The sequence below is a fragment of the Saimiri boliviensis genome, chromosome 12, assembly GCF_048565385.1.
Source record: "Saimiri boliviensis isolate mSaiBol1 chromosome 12, mSaiBol1.pri, whole genome shotgun sequence".
NCBI lineage: Eukaryota > Metazoa > Chordata > Mammalia > Primates > Cebidae > Saimiri > Saimiri boliviensis.
This window is the reverse complement of record NC_133460.1, coordinates 22,564,412-22,583,155: the sequence shown is the minus strand read 5'-3', so window position 1 is coordinate 22,583,155 and position 18,744 is coordinate 22,564,412. Positions and strand designations below refer to the sequence as shown.

At 39.5% G+C, this 18,744-nt stretch overlaps 1 protein-coding gene across 3 annotated transcripts in view; it reads left to right on the top strand.

Moving 5' to 3' along the window:
- The window catches only part of ZNF25 (zinc finger protein 25), a 50,063-nt gene extending 36,415 nt beyond the window's left edge, over positions 1-13,648 (top strand). For all 3 annotated transcript variants that reach the window (XM_074382081.1, XM_010340638.3, XM_003930022.4), the window contains exons 4-7: positions 5,151-5,277; positions 5,585-5,680; positions 9,777-9,840; positions 10,336-13,648. In XM_074382081.1, coding sequence (XP_074238182.1) covers positions 5,151-5,277; positions 5,585-5,680; positions 9,777-9,840; positions 10,336-11,404 — 1,356 coding nt within the window. In that variant the 3' untranslated portion in view covers positions 11,405-13,648. The remainder of the gene's footprint in view (positions 1-5,150; positions 5,278-5,584; positions 5,681-9,776; positions 9,841-10,335) is intronic.
- The last annotated feature ends 5,096 nt before the right edge of the window (positions 13,649-18,744 follow it).

Sequence of the window (18,744 nt, the reverse complement as noted above, 5' to 3'; positions counted from 1 at the left end):
ATTGCACTCCAGCCTGGGTGACAGAGGGAGACTTTGTCTTAGAAAAAAAAAAAAAAGGTATTCCATTGTTTGCTGGTTAAAAAAAGTAAATTTTGGAGTTCCAAAAAGTTGATTATATCAGTTTTTGTCAGCTTTAATGGTTGCCTCTGTGGAGGGACCGATTCTTAGAGCTCCTAAGTCACCATTTCTTGTGAAGTGACTCATATTAAAAGGTTTTTAACTACAGATTAAGTTTATTTAATATAATAGACACTAAGATTATTTAGCTTAGATATTTCTTCCTGAGTTTTGGTAGTTATACTCTTTCAGGGAATTAATCCATTTCATCTAAGTTGTCAAATTTATGCATATAGACTATTTTGTAGTATTCTCCTATTACCCTTTTAATGTTTTTAGGGCCTATAGTAACTATCCCCCTTTTCATTTCTCATATTTTTAATGTTTTTTTTGTCTTGGTCATTCTGAATATAGGTTTATCAGCTCTCTTAGTTTTTTCAGAGAACCAACTTCAAATGTTATTTTCCAATAACATTAAATAAAATGCTCACCTATTATTTTCAAATATTGATGATATTCCAGATAACTTTGTGTTACTGATTTCTAGTTTTTCTACTGTGGCCAGAGAATATATTTGATATGATTTCAATTCTGTTAGTTTATTTTTCTGGCCCAGAAAATGGTCTTTCAGTGAATATTTCATGAAAAGATGTGAGCATTTTGTTAACATACTTACAAGTATCTTTGAAAGATAGTTTAGTATACAAAATAGTCTTTTCCTTCTCACTTCTGTAATCACTCTATTTTACATTTTATAGTTTCCTGTTATGGCTATGTGAGAAATAAGTTATTATTATTGTATATCTGGTTAGCTTCTTTATTTTCTTTTGAAACAGAGTTTCACTCTTGTTGCCCAGGCTGGAGTACAATGGTACAATCTCAGCTCACCACAACCTCCGCCTCCCGGGTTCAAGCAATTCTCCTGCCTCAGTCTCCTGAGTAGCTGGGATTACAGGCATGTGCCACCATGCCTGGCTAATTTTGTATTTTTAGTAGAGACAGGTTTTCTCCATGTTCGTCAGGCTAGTCTCGATCTCCCAACCTCAGGTGATCTGCCGGCCTCGGCCCCCACAAAGTACTGGGATTACAGGTGTGAACCACCGTGCCTGGCCCTGGTTAGCTTTTATATCTAATTTGCCATGTTATTTTTTTTTTTTTTGTAGTTTCTGTTAAGTATATTCTAGAATGCCTTGCAAAATTGGTGCATCATTTTTATGCTTTTAACATGTTTGTATTTATGAAAACATCTTTTTTTTCTTATCCTTGAATGAAAAATTTGGCAGGGCATGGAATTCTAGGCTCAAAACCTTTATCCTTTTTGGGCATTTTTTCCCTTGTCTTTAAACATTTGATTCTCCATATGAAAAGTCGTATGTCAGTTTTGTCCTTATTCTCTTAGGTAATGTCTTAATTGCTGAAACAGAATTGCTGTCGTCTAAGAAACAAGTTGTTGTATGTTTTCACAGAAATAGAAGTGTTGCTTTAAAAAAACACAGATGTATTTCAAAGAATAAAATGTCTGTGTATATAGCACAATCTTGTGTTTATCTTTTTGTCTGTATTGTGCCGACATTTAGGGACCCTGGTTAAGTAATCATGTTGCCTAGTTGCCCCTGATACCATTATGTGCCATTGCGTGGTGGGGTCCTTTCATCAGCTTTTGGTTTGTGCTGGATGCTCTTTGGTTTTGTTGTTGTTGTCGAAGTGGGGAGTCATTAATTAATTTTCCTATCAGTCATCCTTCTGTCCTTGCCAAACCACAGCCCTTTGACTCTGAGCATAGAAGTTTACATGAGCTCTTTGTTAGGATGTGTATCCAAGAGCTGGATTCTCTTATCTGGTCTTAGGAATTCTAGATATTTCCAAAATTTCTCAAAAGGGCTGCTTACTGATTACAGCTTTCACTCCTTTGCTGTTCTGGTGTGTGGTTATCCTTATTTGGACTCTCTACATTTGGATTTTGAACAAGACATGTCCCTTATTTGTGAGGCTCCCTTTCTTTGGTTTCCTAGACACTCCTCCTGGCTTACTCTTATGTTTAGAGAAGTTAGGCTCCATGGTCTGGGCCTAGTCTCCTGCCATTATCTCAAATATTGCTGTTCCCACAGCTTCTTTTTTTGAGCTCTTCTGGAACTTCATTTTTATAATATTTGAAAATTCTATTTGTGGAAACATACTCATATGTGTATCTGCCAAAATGGACAATTGCAGCTTTATGTTCCACAGTCACTTTAAGCACAGCATGAACAAAATTCAGCACATTAACTCCTGCCCAACTTATCCTGGGCATTTTCATTTGCAGACTTCCTGGTTGCCACACAATGTTAGTTCATAAAAGAAAAAATATATATGAACTGGCTGGATGTGGTAGCTCAGGTCTGTAATTCCAGCACTTTGGGAGGCCGAGATGGGCAAATTACCTGAGGTCCGGAGTTCCAGACTGGAGTTCCTGGCCAACATGGCTAAACCCCATCTCTACTAAAAATACAAAAATTGGCCGGGTGTGGTAGTCCACGCCTATAAACCTAGCACTTTGAGAGGCCGAGGCGGGTGGATCACCTGAGGTGAGGAGTTCGAGACCAACCTGACCAACATGGAGGAACCCCCATCTCTACTAAACATACAAAAATTCACCAGGCATGGTGGCACATGCTTGTAATCCCAGCTACTCAGGAGGCTGATGCAAAAGAATCGCTTGAACCCGGAGGCAGAGGTTGCGGTGAGCTGATATCACACCATTGCACTCCAGCCTGGGCAACAAGAGCGAGACTCCATCTGAAAAAAAAAAAAAAAATTAGCCAGGTGTGGTGATGGGTGCCTGTAATCCCAGCTACTTGGGAGGCTGATGTAGAATTGTTTGAACCCAAGAGGGAGAGTTTGCAGTGAGCCGAGATCATGCCACTGCACTCCAGTCTGGGAGACAGAACCAGCCTCCATCTCAAAAGAAAAATTTAAGAAAAATGAACCCAGAATTTATATCCAGTCAAGATGTTCTGCAAGTTAACATATTGCCTGTCGGGTTTCATGTAATATAAATAATACAATAATTACAGGAAATTTAATAGCCTTATACAGTTCTATCAATAAAAGTGAAGGAATGAAAATAATTGGCACTATGACTAAACCCATATAGACAGTATGGGAGCTTCCCTCCCCGTTTCTCCCACTGGTTATTAACTAATTTCCAATTAATTACAAAGTCGTGTTATACTTCTTTCACCCACTGCTGTAGCTTTCATATAAATGTTTGTTTGATTTTTCTGTTGTGCCATTTGCCACTTCTACTTTAAAGTTTTCTCCTAGGGCTAGGCGCGGTGGCTCATGCCTGTAATCCCTGCACTTTGGGAGGCTGAGGTGAGTGAATCATGAGGTCAGGAGTTCAAGACCAACCTGGCCAAGATGATGAAACCCCATCTCTACTAAAAATACAGAAATCAGCCAAGCTACTTGGGAGGCCGAGGCAGAGAATTGCTTGAACCCGGGAGGCAGAGATTGCAGTGAGCTAAGATTGTACCACTGCACTCCAGCCTGGGCAACAGAGTGAGACTCCGTCTCAAAAAAATAAAGTTTTCTCCTAAACCACTCATTTACCCCTATAACTCCAGTGCTTACTTGACGTGTCTCTTTAGTGGCTCCTGGTGTATTTTCATCTACAGTGAATGGTGAGCATCCCAGAGACATAAAAAACATTTCACATAGTATGAAATAGCAGAATATCTATTCATGTTTTATATAAACAAAAACTTCCACCTCCCGGGTTCAAGCCATTCTCGTGCCTCACCCTCCTGAGTAGCTGGGACTACAGGTGTGTGCCACCATGCTCAGCTAATTTTTGTAATTTTAGTAGAGACAGGGTTTTGCCATGTTGGCCAGGCTAGTCTCAATCTCCAGCCTTCAGGTTATCCACCACTTTGGTTCTGAAAGTGATAGGATTACAGGTGTAGGCTATCACACCCAGCCTAATTTCTTTTTTTTAGATAGAGTCTTGCTCTATCTCACTGCAGCCTAGACCTCCCAGGTTCATGTGATTCTCCCATATCACCCTCTCAAATAGCTGGTGTTACAGGCATGAGCCACCACACCCGCCCCCTTAATTCTTAATAAACATTAACAAATGCAAATGTATGTAATGTATTAATAAGCAGAAATTTATTTATTAAATGTGTATGCAAAATATATTTTACTGGTCAGAAGTTCTTCATGTCCTGTCCCTTGACTTTACATTGTAACCTTCTAACTAATCTTGGTCCTATGCTCTATTCTCATAAGTCACAAGGTTTCCTAAACTTGCGATTTCGCATGCATTCATGCCTTTGCCACTTGTGTTTTCTTTATTCCTAAAGTTTACGTTAAGTAGTTTGACCACCTAATAAAATCTAACATGACAATACGAAATGCAAATAACTACCCCATTTGTGACTGTCTTGTATTGTGTACATGTTTCTATCATGGCACCTGCTTCACATACTGTATTTTAGCATTTTCACCTTTGACTCCCCAGCAAAACCTATGCTCCTTGATAACAAAATACAGTCATGTGAAACCTAGTGATGGGAATATGTTCTGAGAAAGGTATCATTAGGTGACTTTTTCATGCAAACATAGAGTGTCCTTATATAAGCCCAGATGGTGCAGCCTACTGCACACCTAGGCTATGTGGTATAGCCCATTGCTCCTAGGCTACAAACCTATATAGTATGTTACTGTACTGAACACTGTAGGCAGTTTGTAACACAGTAAGAATCTGTGAATCTAAACATAGAAAACACAATAAAAATACAGTATCTTCTTGTAGGATTGTCATCATATATGGAATCTGTCAACTGAAATGTCATTATACAGCACATGACACTTATTTTTTTCTTCATCTTTGTATCTTCAGCAGAGTTCCAGGCATGGAGTGGGGGCTCAGCAAATATGTCCTGAACAAATATTTCCTCTACAAATAAAGCAGGGTACAGCATGGCACATATCCTAACTCTACAGAGTGAACTTTGCAATTAGTACACTAAGAGCTAGCTCACATGTGTCTTTTCAGTGGTACTCTGATCTATTCTGGTTACTTCAGATTAAACTGAAATATGTTATTCCAGGGACCTGTGACATTAAAGGATGTTACTGTGGAATTCACCAAGGAGGAATGGAAATTACTGACCCCTGCTCAGAGGACCCTGTACAAGGATGTGATGCTGGAAAACTATAGTCACTTGGTCTCAGTGGGTGAGGAACCTTCCCCAGGTGTAACTCCCAGTAGTCTGCATCTCCCTTTTCAGTTGCTGGAATATAAGAGGTCCCTACAGGGTTAAATGATTGACATTAGCTATGAATCAGAGGTCCAAGATAATAAATCCACTTTGGGTACCTGAAAAAAAAAATTGTGTCCCTCCTGCCCCACTGAAAGAATCTACTAAATTTGCCAAGTCTAACTGGAACCTTCATCATTCTCCTGAAACTGCACTTCCTCATCTTTCACAGTCCCTAAATTCCAAGCAATTTGTATCATTTCCTTGATATTTTCCATTCATAGGTTACCGTGTGAATAAGCCAAATGTGGTCTTCAAGTTGAAGCAAGGAAAAGAGCCATGGATGTTAGAAGTAGAATATCCACATCGGGGCCTCCTTGGTGAGTTAGAAGAAATTATATCACTTGTTACTGGTGAGGTGGTTGGTGCCTCTTGCCTTCTGAAATATTTTTCAGCAATGTGTTTTTCTTTTTTCTTTTTTTTTGAGACCAAGTTTCGCTCTTGTTGCCTAGGCTGGAGTGCAATGGCGTGATCTCAGTTCACTGCAACCTCCACCTCCCAGGTTCAAATGATTCTCCTATTTCAGCCTCCTGAGTAGTTGGGATTAAAAGGCATGCAACACCACACCTGGCTAATTTTTTATTTTCAGTAGAGACGGGGTTTCTCCACATTGGTCAGGCTGGTCTTGGACTCCCAACCTCAGGTGATCCTCCCACCTTGGCCTCCCAAAGTGCTGGGATTACAAGCATGTGCCACCACGCCCAGCCTCAGCAATCTCTTTATAAATGTCCTATGGTTTTGGAAGCGATTAAGGACACTTGATCTGCACATGTAGAAAACCTAAGTCACACCTCCAATTTTTGTTCTCTCTACTTAAATTCTCTCCTTTGCTAAATGTTTTTTAAATAGATTTACTTCTCCTTCCTGTATACAAACTCTAATCCCTCCTTACCCTTGTAAGATTTTTGTTTTTCTCTAGAATCGCCAGTTACTCCCTGCCATTAGAGTATGCAACCATAAAGTGTTTGTAAATCTGAATTATAACTTTTAAAAATGATATATTCCTCCTTTTATTAATAAAATACATCAGTTATTTTGGCACCAATTTTAACTTCTCATTTTTTCTTTAAACTCTGAACTCAGATTAGAAATTGTTGTGCCACTCATCAATTCTTTCATTTCAGAGTTGCTACTTCCTGCTATATAGTGTTTATCCTTCCCACAAAGCACTGCTTATCCTCCCTAGAATCTACTGCACCTTATTTGAGTAACACTAAGACAATCTCATATTGCCTCCTTAAATGTTTCTCATGTATTTTCTAACTTGTGCACAGATGTGTTGAGAGTATCAGAATCAGTGCATATTATATATTAGTTGCTCACTAGATATTTGTTGAATATTAATTAACAAGAGATTGGCCGGATGTGGTGGCTCATCCCTGTAATCCCGGCACTTTAGGAGGCCAAAGTGGGTGGATCACTTGAGGCCATGAGTTCGAAACCAGCCTAGCCAACATGATGAAACCATGTCTTTACTAAAAATTCACAAATTAGCCAGGCATGGTGGCGTACACCTATAGTCCCAGCTACTTGGGAGGCTCAGCCTTGAGAATCGCTTGAACCCAGGAAGCAGAGGTTACAGTAAGCCAAGATTGCCCCACTGCAATGCAGCCTGGGAAACAGTGAGACTCATGTTTACGAAAAAAAGAAATTTAAAAAAATTAACAACAGATAGACACTCCCTACTTTCTGCTCTGTGCCCTTTTTGTAATGCCTATAAGAGCTCCTCCATTCTTAAGGCCAATGTATTGGTTTTTATGATAACTCCTAAAATTGACTTCTCTAGCATCTTTGCCCTATATATACTCTCAATGCATATTTTACCTTCTTATAAGATAGTTCCACTTATTCTACTTCCTTCCTTGTTAGGGTCAAAACAAAAAATGTTGATTTAAATTCCCATAGTAGTTGTATAATGCAGCAGATGTCCATCGCCACAAGCCTGATGGTATACTTAATACTGACTCAGTATTACAATACACATTAGATGAATTTTCTGTCAAGAACTAGTCTGGCCCTCTCTTGCCTATGCAACTTATTTCTCCTTGTGGCCCCAAAACATGTTAATCTCCATTTTACTAAGCTTTTTTTTTTTTTTTTGAGACGGAGTTTCGCTCTTGTTACCCAGGCTGGAGTGCAATGGTGCGATCTCGGCTCACTGCAACCTCTGCCTCCTGGGTTCAAGCAATTCTCCTGCCTCAGCCTCCTGAGTAGCTGGGATTACAGGCACGTGCCACCATGCCCACCTAATTTTTTGTATTTTTAGTAGAGATGGGGTTTCACCATGTTGACCAGGATGGTCTCGATCTCTTGACCTTGTGATCTACCTGCCTCGGCCTCCCAAAGTGCTGGGATTACAGGCTTGAGCCACCGCACCTGGCATTTTACTAAGCTTTTAAATGTTTTCCAGCCAGTTGTGGTGGCTCACGCCTATAATCCCAGCACTTTGTGAGGCTGAGGCAGGTGGATCGCCTGAGGTCAGGAGTATGAGACCAGCCTGGCCAACATACTGAAACCCTGTCTCTACAGAAAATATAAAAAATTAGCTGGGCGTGGTAGCAGGCGTCTGTAATCCCAGCTACTAACTAGGGAGGCTGAAGCAGGAGTATCGCTAGAACCTGGGAGGCAGAGGTTGCAGTGAGCCGAGATTGCGCCAGTGCACTTCAGCCTGGGCAACAAGAGCAGAACTCTGTCTCAAAAAAAAAAAAAAAAGTTTTCCATACATAAGATCTTTTTTTCGAGATGGAATCTCACTCTGTTGCCCAGGCTGGAGTGCAGTAGCACAATCTCGGCTCACTGCAACTTCTTCCTCCCTGGCTCAAGCGATTCTCCTGTCTCACCTCCTGAGTAGCTGGGATTACAGGTGCCCGCCACCACGCCCAGCTAATTTTTCTATTTAGTAGAGACAAGGTTTCACCATATGTTGATCAGGCTGGTCTCAAAATCCTGACATCAGGTGATCCACATGCCTCAGCTCCTCAGTGCTGGTATTATCGGCATGAGCCACTGTGCCCGGCCCATACCTACTATCTTATTTCATGTGTCTCTGAGATAATGTTGCACAAGTCCCTATCATGTGACTTTATTTATTTATTTTGAGGTGGAATCTCGCTCTGTTGTCAAGGCTGGAGTGCACTGTTGTGATCTCAGCTCAATGCCACCTCCGCCTCCCGGGTTCAAGCAATTCTCTTGCCTCAGCCTCCTGAGTAGGTGGTATTACAGGTGCCCGGCACCGTGCCCACCTAATTTTTGTATTTTTAGTAGAGACGGAGTTTCACCATGTTGGCCAGGCTGGTCTGACCTCGTGATCCGCCTACCTTGGCCTCCCAGAGTGCTGGGATTACAGGTGTGAGCTGCCATGCCTGGCCTGTGACTTTTCTTATGTATTCCCCACCATTGCTATGAAATTCCAACCCCAAGCCTATGCTAGTAATCTTTCACTTGCTTTATGCTCTTAAAGATGGATAAATATGAAGGTCACTAAAGATTCTAGAATGATGTTCAATAATTGAAACTTTAAAGATTCTGTAGTAAATTGGAAGCAAAGATGGAGGAAGAAAGATATGAAAATGAAATTCAAGATTAGTGTTGAGTCATGAGTAATAAGTGCTCCAGAAGTTTAGGATTTGGTGGTCAGGATTAAGTTCAGGATTGAAAATCTCCACTGGTACAACTAGGAATTCATCCTTGTATAGATGGCTTACTTACCCTGCTGCTTTTAAGAAAATCCTTCCCTTTGGATATATGTGGTCCTCAGTCTTTCTGTCTTGAAATAAAGCCAACTAGATGGAGAGTGAAAGCTCAAGCTACAAGACTCTTCCTCTAAGCCTGAGGATACAGATGTTCTGAGAAAGTCACTTTAGTATTGACACCTAGATTGTTGGGGATGGATGAAGAAGAAATAAAGTGGAAGTCTGTCTGCTAACTACTAGGAATCCTAGCACAGTAATCTAGGTTTGAGGCAATAAAGACCTACACTTCAGCTCCTTCATCCAGTTTACTCTTTTCCATATAATTCCAGGACACATTGTTCTCCAGTAGTTTTTCTTATCCTGCTTAATGTTCATGGTCCTTAAGGGGCCCACGCTCCCATTCAGCAACACTTCAGATGTCCTGTTTTCTCTGCTCCTGATTCTTTGTTTTTTTGTTTTAACTTTCTCCTCCAAGCTCTTAAGGTCATGATTGTAAAAATGTCAGAGTACCTGGGCCTACAACTAAGCTCCTTCTTGTGTGTGCTACAGCAGTTTTTAGTGTTTTAGTTCCCCCCCCAGCCCCGCCCAAAACAATGGGCTAGAGGAAATTTGCATTTGAGAGTTCTTTCATAAGGAGAGATTGGCCTGAGGCCTAAGAATCAACCCTATGACAATATAAATGTGTTAGTATTTATAAAGTATTAAATTTTTTATTATCTCGTAGAAGACCTACGAAATACCCATGACCTAGAAGCAAGATACCAGGAAAGCCAAGCTGGAAATTCAAGGCAAGTTCAAGAATTAATGTTTAAGATAGAAGATTTGTAAGCAAGAGTCTTGAAGGGGTTACTAGAAATGGGAGGGCACTAGTTAATACTTAACTAAGAGAAAACTAATACTGCAAAGCAAATCGAGAGAAGTATCACCCAAATGGGAATGTTCTTTTTCATAGAGAACTCATGCAGGATCAGGAAATTGAAACTTTGAAGTAGTCTTTTGACTCTTCTGAATTAAATAATAAAGGGAGGCTTTATTACACAAAATAGAATGCAGGCAACTGAGAGATCCTGTGAATAGTATACAAATACAGGTTCATCTGATCAAATGTTTAAACTACAGTGTAGGTCAGAGAATGCTTACAGTGGATAAACCCTATGGATCTAATAAATATGGGAACATTTCTAGAAATCAGTCTTCAAATATACTTGGAAAATATGCCCAGTGGCAGGGGGGTAAAGCCTTAAAAGCTTTACACATTAATGAATGTGGAACTTTCTGTCTAGGAATGGAGAACTCAAAAAACACCAGAAAACTTGTGCCACAGAGAAAGCCTATGAATGTAAGGAATGTGGGAAGTTCTTCTGCCAGAAGTCTGCCCTCATAGTACATCAGCAGACTCATTCAAAGGGCAAATCATATGACTGTAATAAATGTGAGAAATCTTTCTCTAAAGATGAAGACCTCACAAGACATCAGAAAGTTCACACAAGAGAAAAAACCTATGAGTGTAAAGAATGTAAGAAAATATTTTACCACCTATCATCTCTCAGTAGACATCTGAGAACCCATGCGGGAGAGAAACCCTATGAATGTAATCAGTGTGAGAAATCCTTCTACCAGAAACCACATCTTATAGAACATCAGAAAACACACACAGGGGAGAAACCTTTTGAATGTACTGAATGTGGTAAGTTCTTCTATGTGAAGGCATATCTCATGGTACATCAGAAAACACACACAGGGGAGAAACCCTATGAGTGTAAGGAGTGTGGGAAAGCCTTTTCCCAGAAGTCACACCTCACAGTACATCAGAGAACACATACAGGGGAGAAACCCTATAAATGTAAGGAATGTGGGAAATTCTTCTCTAGGAATTCACACCTCAAAACACATCAGAGAACACACACAGGAGAGAAACCCTATGAATGTAAGGAATGTAGGAAATGCTTCTTCCAGAAGTCAGCCCTCACAGTACATCAGCGAACTCACACAGGGGAGAAACCCTTTGAATGTAATAAATGTGGGAAAACCTTTTACTATAAATCAGACCTCACAAAACATCAGAGAAAACACACAGGGGAGAAACCCTATGAATGCACAGAATGTGGCAAATCTTTCTCTGTGAATTCAGTCCTCAGATTACATCAAAGGACTCACACAGGAGAGAAGCCCTATGAATGCAAGGAATGTGGGAAGTCCTTTTCTCAGAAGTCACATTTTATTATACATCAGAGAAAACACACAGGGGAGAAGCCCTATGAGTGTCAGGAGTGTGGGGAAACCTTTATCCAGAGGTCACAACTCACTGCACATCAGAAGACACACACAAAGAAGGGGAAGGCTGAGAAGTAAGATGAGTTGGGAAATTCTCTGACCGAATTCATCTTTCAGAACAATCAGATATTTCACGCGAGAGGTACACCTTATGAATGGCATCAGCATAGGGCAATTTTTAGCTACAATTTTTCCTCTCTGTATATCAGCAGATATATAGAGAGAAATTCTGTACGTTTATTTAGGAGAAAATTTTATGTGGTAGGTTTTTCTAAATATTAGATAACATAGATAGCAGAAGCCATTCAAATTGTAAAATAGAAAGGAAACCTTTCAGAAGTCATACTTTTGTTTTGTAACATAGAAATCACACAGGAGAGAAATCCTGTAAGTAAAACAAATGTCAAGACATTTTCTGTCAGGGCAGCCAGCTGTAGACATCTAAAAGCTCACAAGTGAGAAGCTCCTTGAGTATCTAGAAACCTCTTTACACAATTGGAGCTCATATATTGGAGCTCAGATATTAGAGAATTCAAAGGGATAACTGCATAGATGGTAGCAGATATAAAAAGCCTTTATCAAGAATTGATGTTTCATTCAGTGTCAGATTACTGGTACTTGGATAGATATTTTAAATATTTGGAAGGTTTTCAACAAAAATTCAAATTTGTACTGAGGGAAACAGTTAGACTAGAAATTACGTTGCAGATCTGATGCCAAGATTTAAAAGGAAACCTGCAAATGTCTACATATATGAAGCCTTTAAAAAGCACAAATTATCAGTCAACATCATTAAACATAAATTAAATCCCTTTTAGTACATGTGAGGAGTTTGTGTGTATGCGAGTGTGCTATATAACATGTAACTTGCAGATGTTCAATGTGCATGTGGAACCCATCCATAATTGTACATAGGGAAATATGTACTCTTAGTTCAGTAACTATTATGTGTATGAAGATGTCGCACATTAAGTCTCAGTAGTGACTCTTGTTGTATTTGTATTCTAAGTGTAATAGTCCTTTTAAATTATAAGTCATCTTTTTCTCCTTGGTGTTTGTAAACGGCTATAGACAGTGGTACTTGTTTTTGTAAAATTTTCAACTGTCAGCCAAGTTTTGCATTAGGGACACATTTATATATATAGCAAAAGCCTGAGCTGTTTTTAAACAGCTAAAAACAGTAATATTTATTACAGTCTACACAATGAAAACAAATAGTGCAATGTAAGAAATATTATATATCTTGCTATTGATGTATAAGCAGGAAGCAGAGCTATCTGCATTTGTATTTTGTCTGAGAATCCTAAATGTCCTTCACTAACTTCTTCTTCCTCATAAAAGCAAAGTGGGATAGTTAAGGGTGTGGACTCTGGACTCCTGCTGCCTGGGCCCAGATTCCAGCATGGAGCATGCTACTTAATGTCTCTGTGCCTCAGTTCTCTTTCCAAAAAGAGTAGTGATAGTGACATCTTAGGATTGCTTTGAGGTCTAGAGTTAACATTTTCAAAGCACTTACAATAGTGTCTTAGACATGACAGCTGTATGTTACAGGTTATCCTCATCATTTGTATTTTGTGAATTACGCTGCAAGAAAAAAAAAAAGGTTGGCTACTCAACATTCATCCTCCACCTTCTTGCTCCCAGTGCCTTGATTTGGTTGTTTGTTGTTTGTTTCTTTTTCTACAAGTGATTTAGGGGCAAGAGCAGATCCTGATTACACTAAGTCAGGGTTTGATAAATGACAGTCCATCAGACAGATGTGGCCCACACCCATTTTTGTATCCTGCAAGCTAAGAATGGTTTTATATTTCTAAATGTTTTTTAAAAATCTAAGAATATTGTGACACATGAAAATTATATGATATTCAAATTTCAGTGTCCATAAAGTTTTGAAAACACAAATACAAACAAAAAACATCTGTTTATGTTTGGCCTGTGGCTGTCTTCGCACTACCCCAGCAGGGTTGAGTAGTTGTGGCAGACACCATATGCTCTTTAAGCCTAAGATCTAGCACTTTGCAAAGTAAGGTTTTCTATTACTTAGAGCTGAAAATGCAAGAATGTAGAGTTACGCTTTTATAAACATTATGTGTTTCAAAATGATGCATACAGCAATTTGTAGGTGGGTGGTTTTTTTGCAGTATATTTATTTTGTGCATTATATTTATATGTTAAAAGCCTGAGCTTAGAAGTATATTTTCAAAGAAATGTGTTTTTTACTTGCTTAATTGTCATAACATCAAAACGAAAAATTTCTTGATGGAATGTAGCAGTAAATACATGAAATAAACATTGTCTAAATTAAATTGAATTGTTCACTGATTCCTCCCTACAGTATTCCTTTATTTTCTCCCAAATCAATGGCCAGTTTTCCCTATATCATTTTATAATTTGCTTACTATCTTATAAGATACCATTGGTAAGTTATATTTGGCTAACGTAACCCAATAACAAAAAACTTACAATGCCCAATTCCATCAGCTACATTACTAGTGTCTGTACTGCATATAATTGTCATATACTGCTACAATCTAAACCCTGCCAGCATCTTACTTCCCCTTCCTAATAAAGAGACTTTCATTCATGTTCAGCTTCTTTGTGTGTGTGTGTGGCAACAGGGTCTTGCTCTGTCACCCAGGCTGGAGTGCAGTGACATCATCTTGGCTCACTACAACTTCTGCTTCCCAGGCTCAAGCAATTCTTCCACTCAGCCTCTCAAGTAGCTGGGACTACAGGCACGTAACACCACATCAGGCTAATTTTCCTTCTTTTTTTTTTTTTTTAAGAGATGGGGTCTCCCCATGTTGCCTAGGCTGGTCTCGAACTCCTGGGCTCAAGCAATCTGCCTGCCTCAGCCTCCCAAAGTGCTAGGATTACAAGCATGAGCCACCACACCCAGCTAATGCTCAGCTTCTTAATCATGTCTCGTTGTGATGTTCTGACCTGTATGATGTTTAACATTTATGAACACCTAATATGATAATTTAGTGATTACTTGTATCTCAAGAAGGTATACTTTGTACTTACATGTAATAACTTCTGAATACTTTATGGAAAAATATTTTTTACCAGTATTTCATTCTACTCAGCTCTCCCATGAGCATTGCCATCTTGATGGAGGTTTGAGGTAACATCTATCAATAGATAAGCCTTTAAGGTGGTTCTTTAATTTATTGCTTCCTGTATAGCCAGCAGAACTGTGAGCCAATTAAACCTCTTTTCTTTATAAACTACCCAGTCTCACATAGTTCTTTATAGCAATGTGATAATGGTCTAAGATACTACGCATGCATAGAAAGATACATGTCAGCTAAAAGAGGTTGGGAGAGTCCTTTTTCCCTTAGGGACACTGAATAAACTATGTGCTGTGCCCCATCACATAAGATGTGGAACTTTCCACTTGTGGTGTCATGTTGGCACTCGAAAACTTCTGGGTTTTTGAGCATTTCAAATATCAGATTTTCAAATTAGGGATGTTCAACCTGCATTACTAATAAGAATGCAGTGGAGATAAAATAAAAATTACCAATCCAAAAGAGAGAAAAAGAAGAGAAAAAAAGGAAAAAGACCAAATGAGGAAAGAGGAAACACTTTAGCGAAATAATAAATGTGAATCCAAACATTAAAAAATTATATTAAATATAAGCGGTTGAAGTCTCACAATTAAAATGAAGTAAGGATGGGCGTGGTGGCTAATGCTTCTAATCCTAGCACGAGGTCTAGGCAACAGATCACTTGAGGTCAGGAGTTCAAGACCAGCGGCCTGGCCAACAAATGAAACCGTCTCTACTAAAAGTACAAAAATTAGCTGGAAATTGCTTCAACCCGGGAGGCAGAAGTTGCAATGAGCCAAGATTGTGCCACTGCTTTCCAGCCTGGGCAATACAGTGAAACTCCATCTCAAGAAAAAAAAAAAAGTTTTCTCATAAGATATAAAAGCAACACCCACCCAACCACATGCTGTCTTAAGAAATTCATGGTTGGGCACAGTGGCTCATGCCTGTAATTCCAGCACTTCAGGAGGCCAAGGCAGGCAGATCACAAGGTCAAGAGTTCAAGACCAGCCTGGCCAACATGGTGAAACCCTGTCTCTACTAAAATACAAAAAATTAGCTGGGCATGGTGGCACGCACCTGTAATCCCAGCAACTCAGGAGGCTGAGGCAGGATAATCACTTGAACCCAGGAGGTGGAAGTTGCAGTGAGCCAAGATCACACCATTGCACTCCAGCTTGGGCGACAGAGCAAGACTCCATCTCCAGAAAACAAAACAAAACAAAACAAACCAAACCAAGAAGTTCACTTTAAATATAAATAGATTAAAAGTATGGAAAAAGGTAAATAAAATTAAAAGACAACTGGAATAGCTTAAGTTAATATCAAAGTAGAATTGAGAACAAAGTATTACTAGGTATAAAGAGAGACATTACATAATTATTAATGTGGTTAATTCACGAAGTGAACATAAGGATACTAGTATATATACACTTAATAATGCTTCAAAATTAATAAGGCAAAAACCAAAAGAATCAAAAGGAGAAATTAAATCCAAAATTGCAACTGAAGACTTCACTGTTGTGTATCACTGACACAGAAAAGTTTTTGAGTGTTAGACTTTGACCTCCTTTTCCCATTAGCCCTAGGATTTTTTTTCTTTTCTTGAGACAGAGTCTCACTCTGTCACCAGGCTAGAGTGCAGTGGCATGATCTTGGCTCACTGCAGTCTCCACCTCCCGGGTTCAAGTGATTCTCCTGCCTCAGACTCCCAAGTAGCTGGGACTACAGGTATGTGCCACCACACCCAGTTAATTTTTGTATTTTTAGTAGAGAGAGGGTGTCATGTTGGCCAAGATGGTCTCAATCTCCTGACCTCATCATCTGCCCGCCTCAGCCTCCGAAAGTGCTGGGATTACAGGTGTGAGCCACCACGCCCAGATAGGCCTGTGATTTTTATTGTACTAACTATAAAAAGATCAGTGATTTTAAAAAATGTGTACAGTGCATTTTAACAGAACTCACTTTATAAGAATACTATCATTCTTCCCACTTTTTAGCCTCCCCTTAATCAAACTGAATACAGTCTATAATGCCCAGGTTTTCAATAACACATTCTCATCTGTCACCTAATTCTACATTTGCTTTAGAATTAGTTCCTCAATTAAATTCAGAGCCTACTACCAATCTTTTTACCATGCGTTTTGTGTCACCTCTTGGTTATCTAATATTCAGCCTCTAATAAAAGGTCTTAGGGACCAAGGGCCCAGAATTCTTGATTATTCAAAAAAAGATTTCCTCTTTTTTGTTAAAGGATCACTCTTTAACCTGGTAAAAAGTTCTTAATTTGACCCACCCTAAGAATTTTGTAGCAATTGCTCTACTGACTTTTCGCAGTTTTTTTGTTTTTGAGACAGAGTTTCACTCTTGTTGCTCAAGTTGGAGTGCAATGGTGCGATCTTTGCTCACTGCAACCTCCACCTCCCGAGTTCAAGTGATTCTCCTGCCTCAGCCTCCTGATTAGCTGGGATTACAGACATGCACCACCATGCCTCGCTAATTTTGTAGTTTATTTAATAGAGATGGAGTTTCTCCATATTGGTCAGACTGGTCTTGAACTCCCAACCTCAGGTGATCCTCCTCAGCCACCCAAAGTGCTGAGATTACAGCCATAAGCCACCGAGCCTCACCCCTTTTTGCAGTTTTGTATTGCAAATTTTGTTAATAGAAAAGCCTGACATCAGCTGGACTTTTTTCTTACATTAACCGGCTGTGAAAATGATTCTTTATCTTTGAAATCTAGTAACTTTACTAGGAATATATTTCAGGTGATTATAAAATATCCAGGGTTACATGACAAATAAGCATTTGGGTATATAAGCAGGTAGTTCAGGGCAAGTCTAGGTGGAAGATATTTATTTGGAAATTATCAGCTTATGGCAGTAGTTCACAGTTTTTAAGTTCAGTATTTAAAGCTGAGGGATTAGATAACCTCTCTTCTGGGGTAGGACTGGAGGGTGTCCCCTGGGTCATTACCTTTCCCAGGTCATGAAAGTAAAACTGAGCAAAGAAGAAGAAAAAGCGGTTTGGGGATGAGTGGAAACAAAGTATCCTGCAACCAAGTGAAGACTGTTTCAAGGAGAAAGTGAGCTTTTCTGAAGCAGGTTGTGTAAAGTTAGCGTTTTCTCTGTCTCTGTCTACAGAAGGTCATCCAGAAGCAATAAGGAAAAAGAGCAACACAAACTTTATCTTGTGACAATAGAGGATATCTGAAACCCCAAATCAATATAAGTGGAAATGCTGCCAGAATCACTGAAAAATTAAGGAGGGCCATATGTAACAGCAGATGAAAAGAAACAGCATTTCTGGTGCTGGAAGAAATTGGTAAAATACTTTAGAGAGACAAAGTACATATTTTGAGGTTCAAAGTCTAAATCTCTCTTGGAATGACAGTACTGTGCACAAGACAGCTGGAGCTCCTTTGAATGCAGTCTGGTTCTGTGAAGCTAATGTAGGGTTAAGTATGGAAACAGACACACAAGTCATATTTTTTAGTGACGCTCTGACAATGCAAGAAATGAGACTTTCCATTTCAGAAAAAAAGTCACAGACACCTGTATGTGGGGAAAAAAACATGCTATCTTAGCTTGTTTTTCTACAAACTCCTGACCTCAAGTGATCCATCTGCCTTGGCCTCCAAAAGTGCTGGAATTACAGGTGTAAGTCAGCTTGCCTGACCCAAATTTGCTTTCTTTACTATGATTCTTACTATTTCTTCCAATTCTTTCCTGAGCTTGACATCCCAGAATGCATTTTATTAAATTAATTAAAACATTATACTATTGCCTTAATATCGTTCTTTTTTTTTGAGACAGTCTCGCTGTGTCGCCAGGTGCCAAGCTGGAGTGCAATGGCACGATCTCAGCTCACTGTAACCTCCGCCTCCCAGGTTCAAGCAACTCTCCTGCCTCAGCCTCCCGAGTAGCTGGGACTACAGGCACATGCCACCATGCCCAGCTAATTTTTCTTGTATTTTTAGTAGAGATGGGGTTTCACCCTGTTGGCCAGGAATGGTCTCGATCTCTTGACCTCGTGATCTGCCTGCCTTGGCCTCCCAAAGTGCTGGGATTACGGGCGTGAGCCACCGTGCCCAGCTAACATCCTTCTTGAACTCTTACATCACACAGGCAATCAATTCAATTAGTCCTTTTTGAAATTCATGGTTTAATATTTGGTTCAATTATTTATCTACTTTATGTCCATGTTGATCAGGTGACATTTCATCACCTACTACTTTTTTTTCCTAATCTTTTCACTCCCTTATTCTTACAATAGTTTTATGGGGCATTTTATGTAGTTCCCTTGGAACTCGGGTTCAAAGGACATGAGCTTCAAAGGACACTGCATCACGTTTACTTGGTAAAG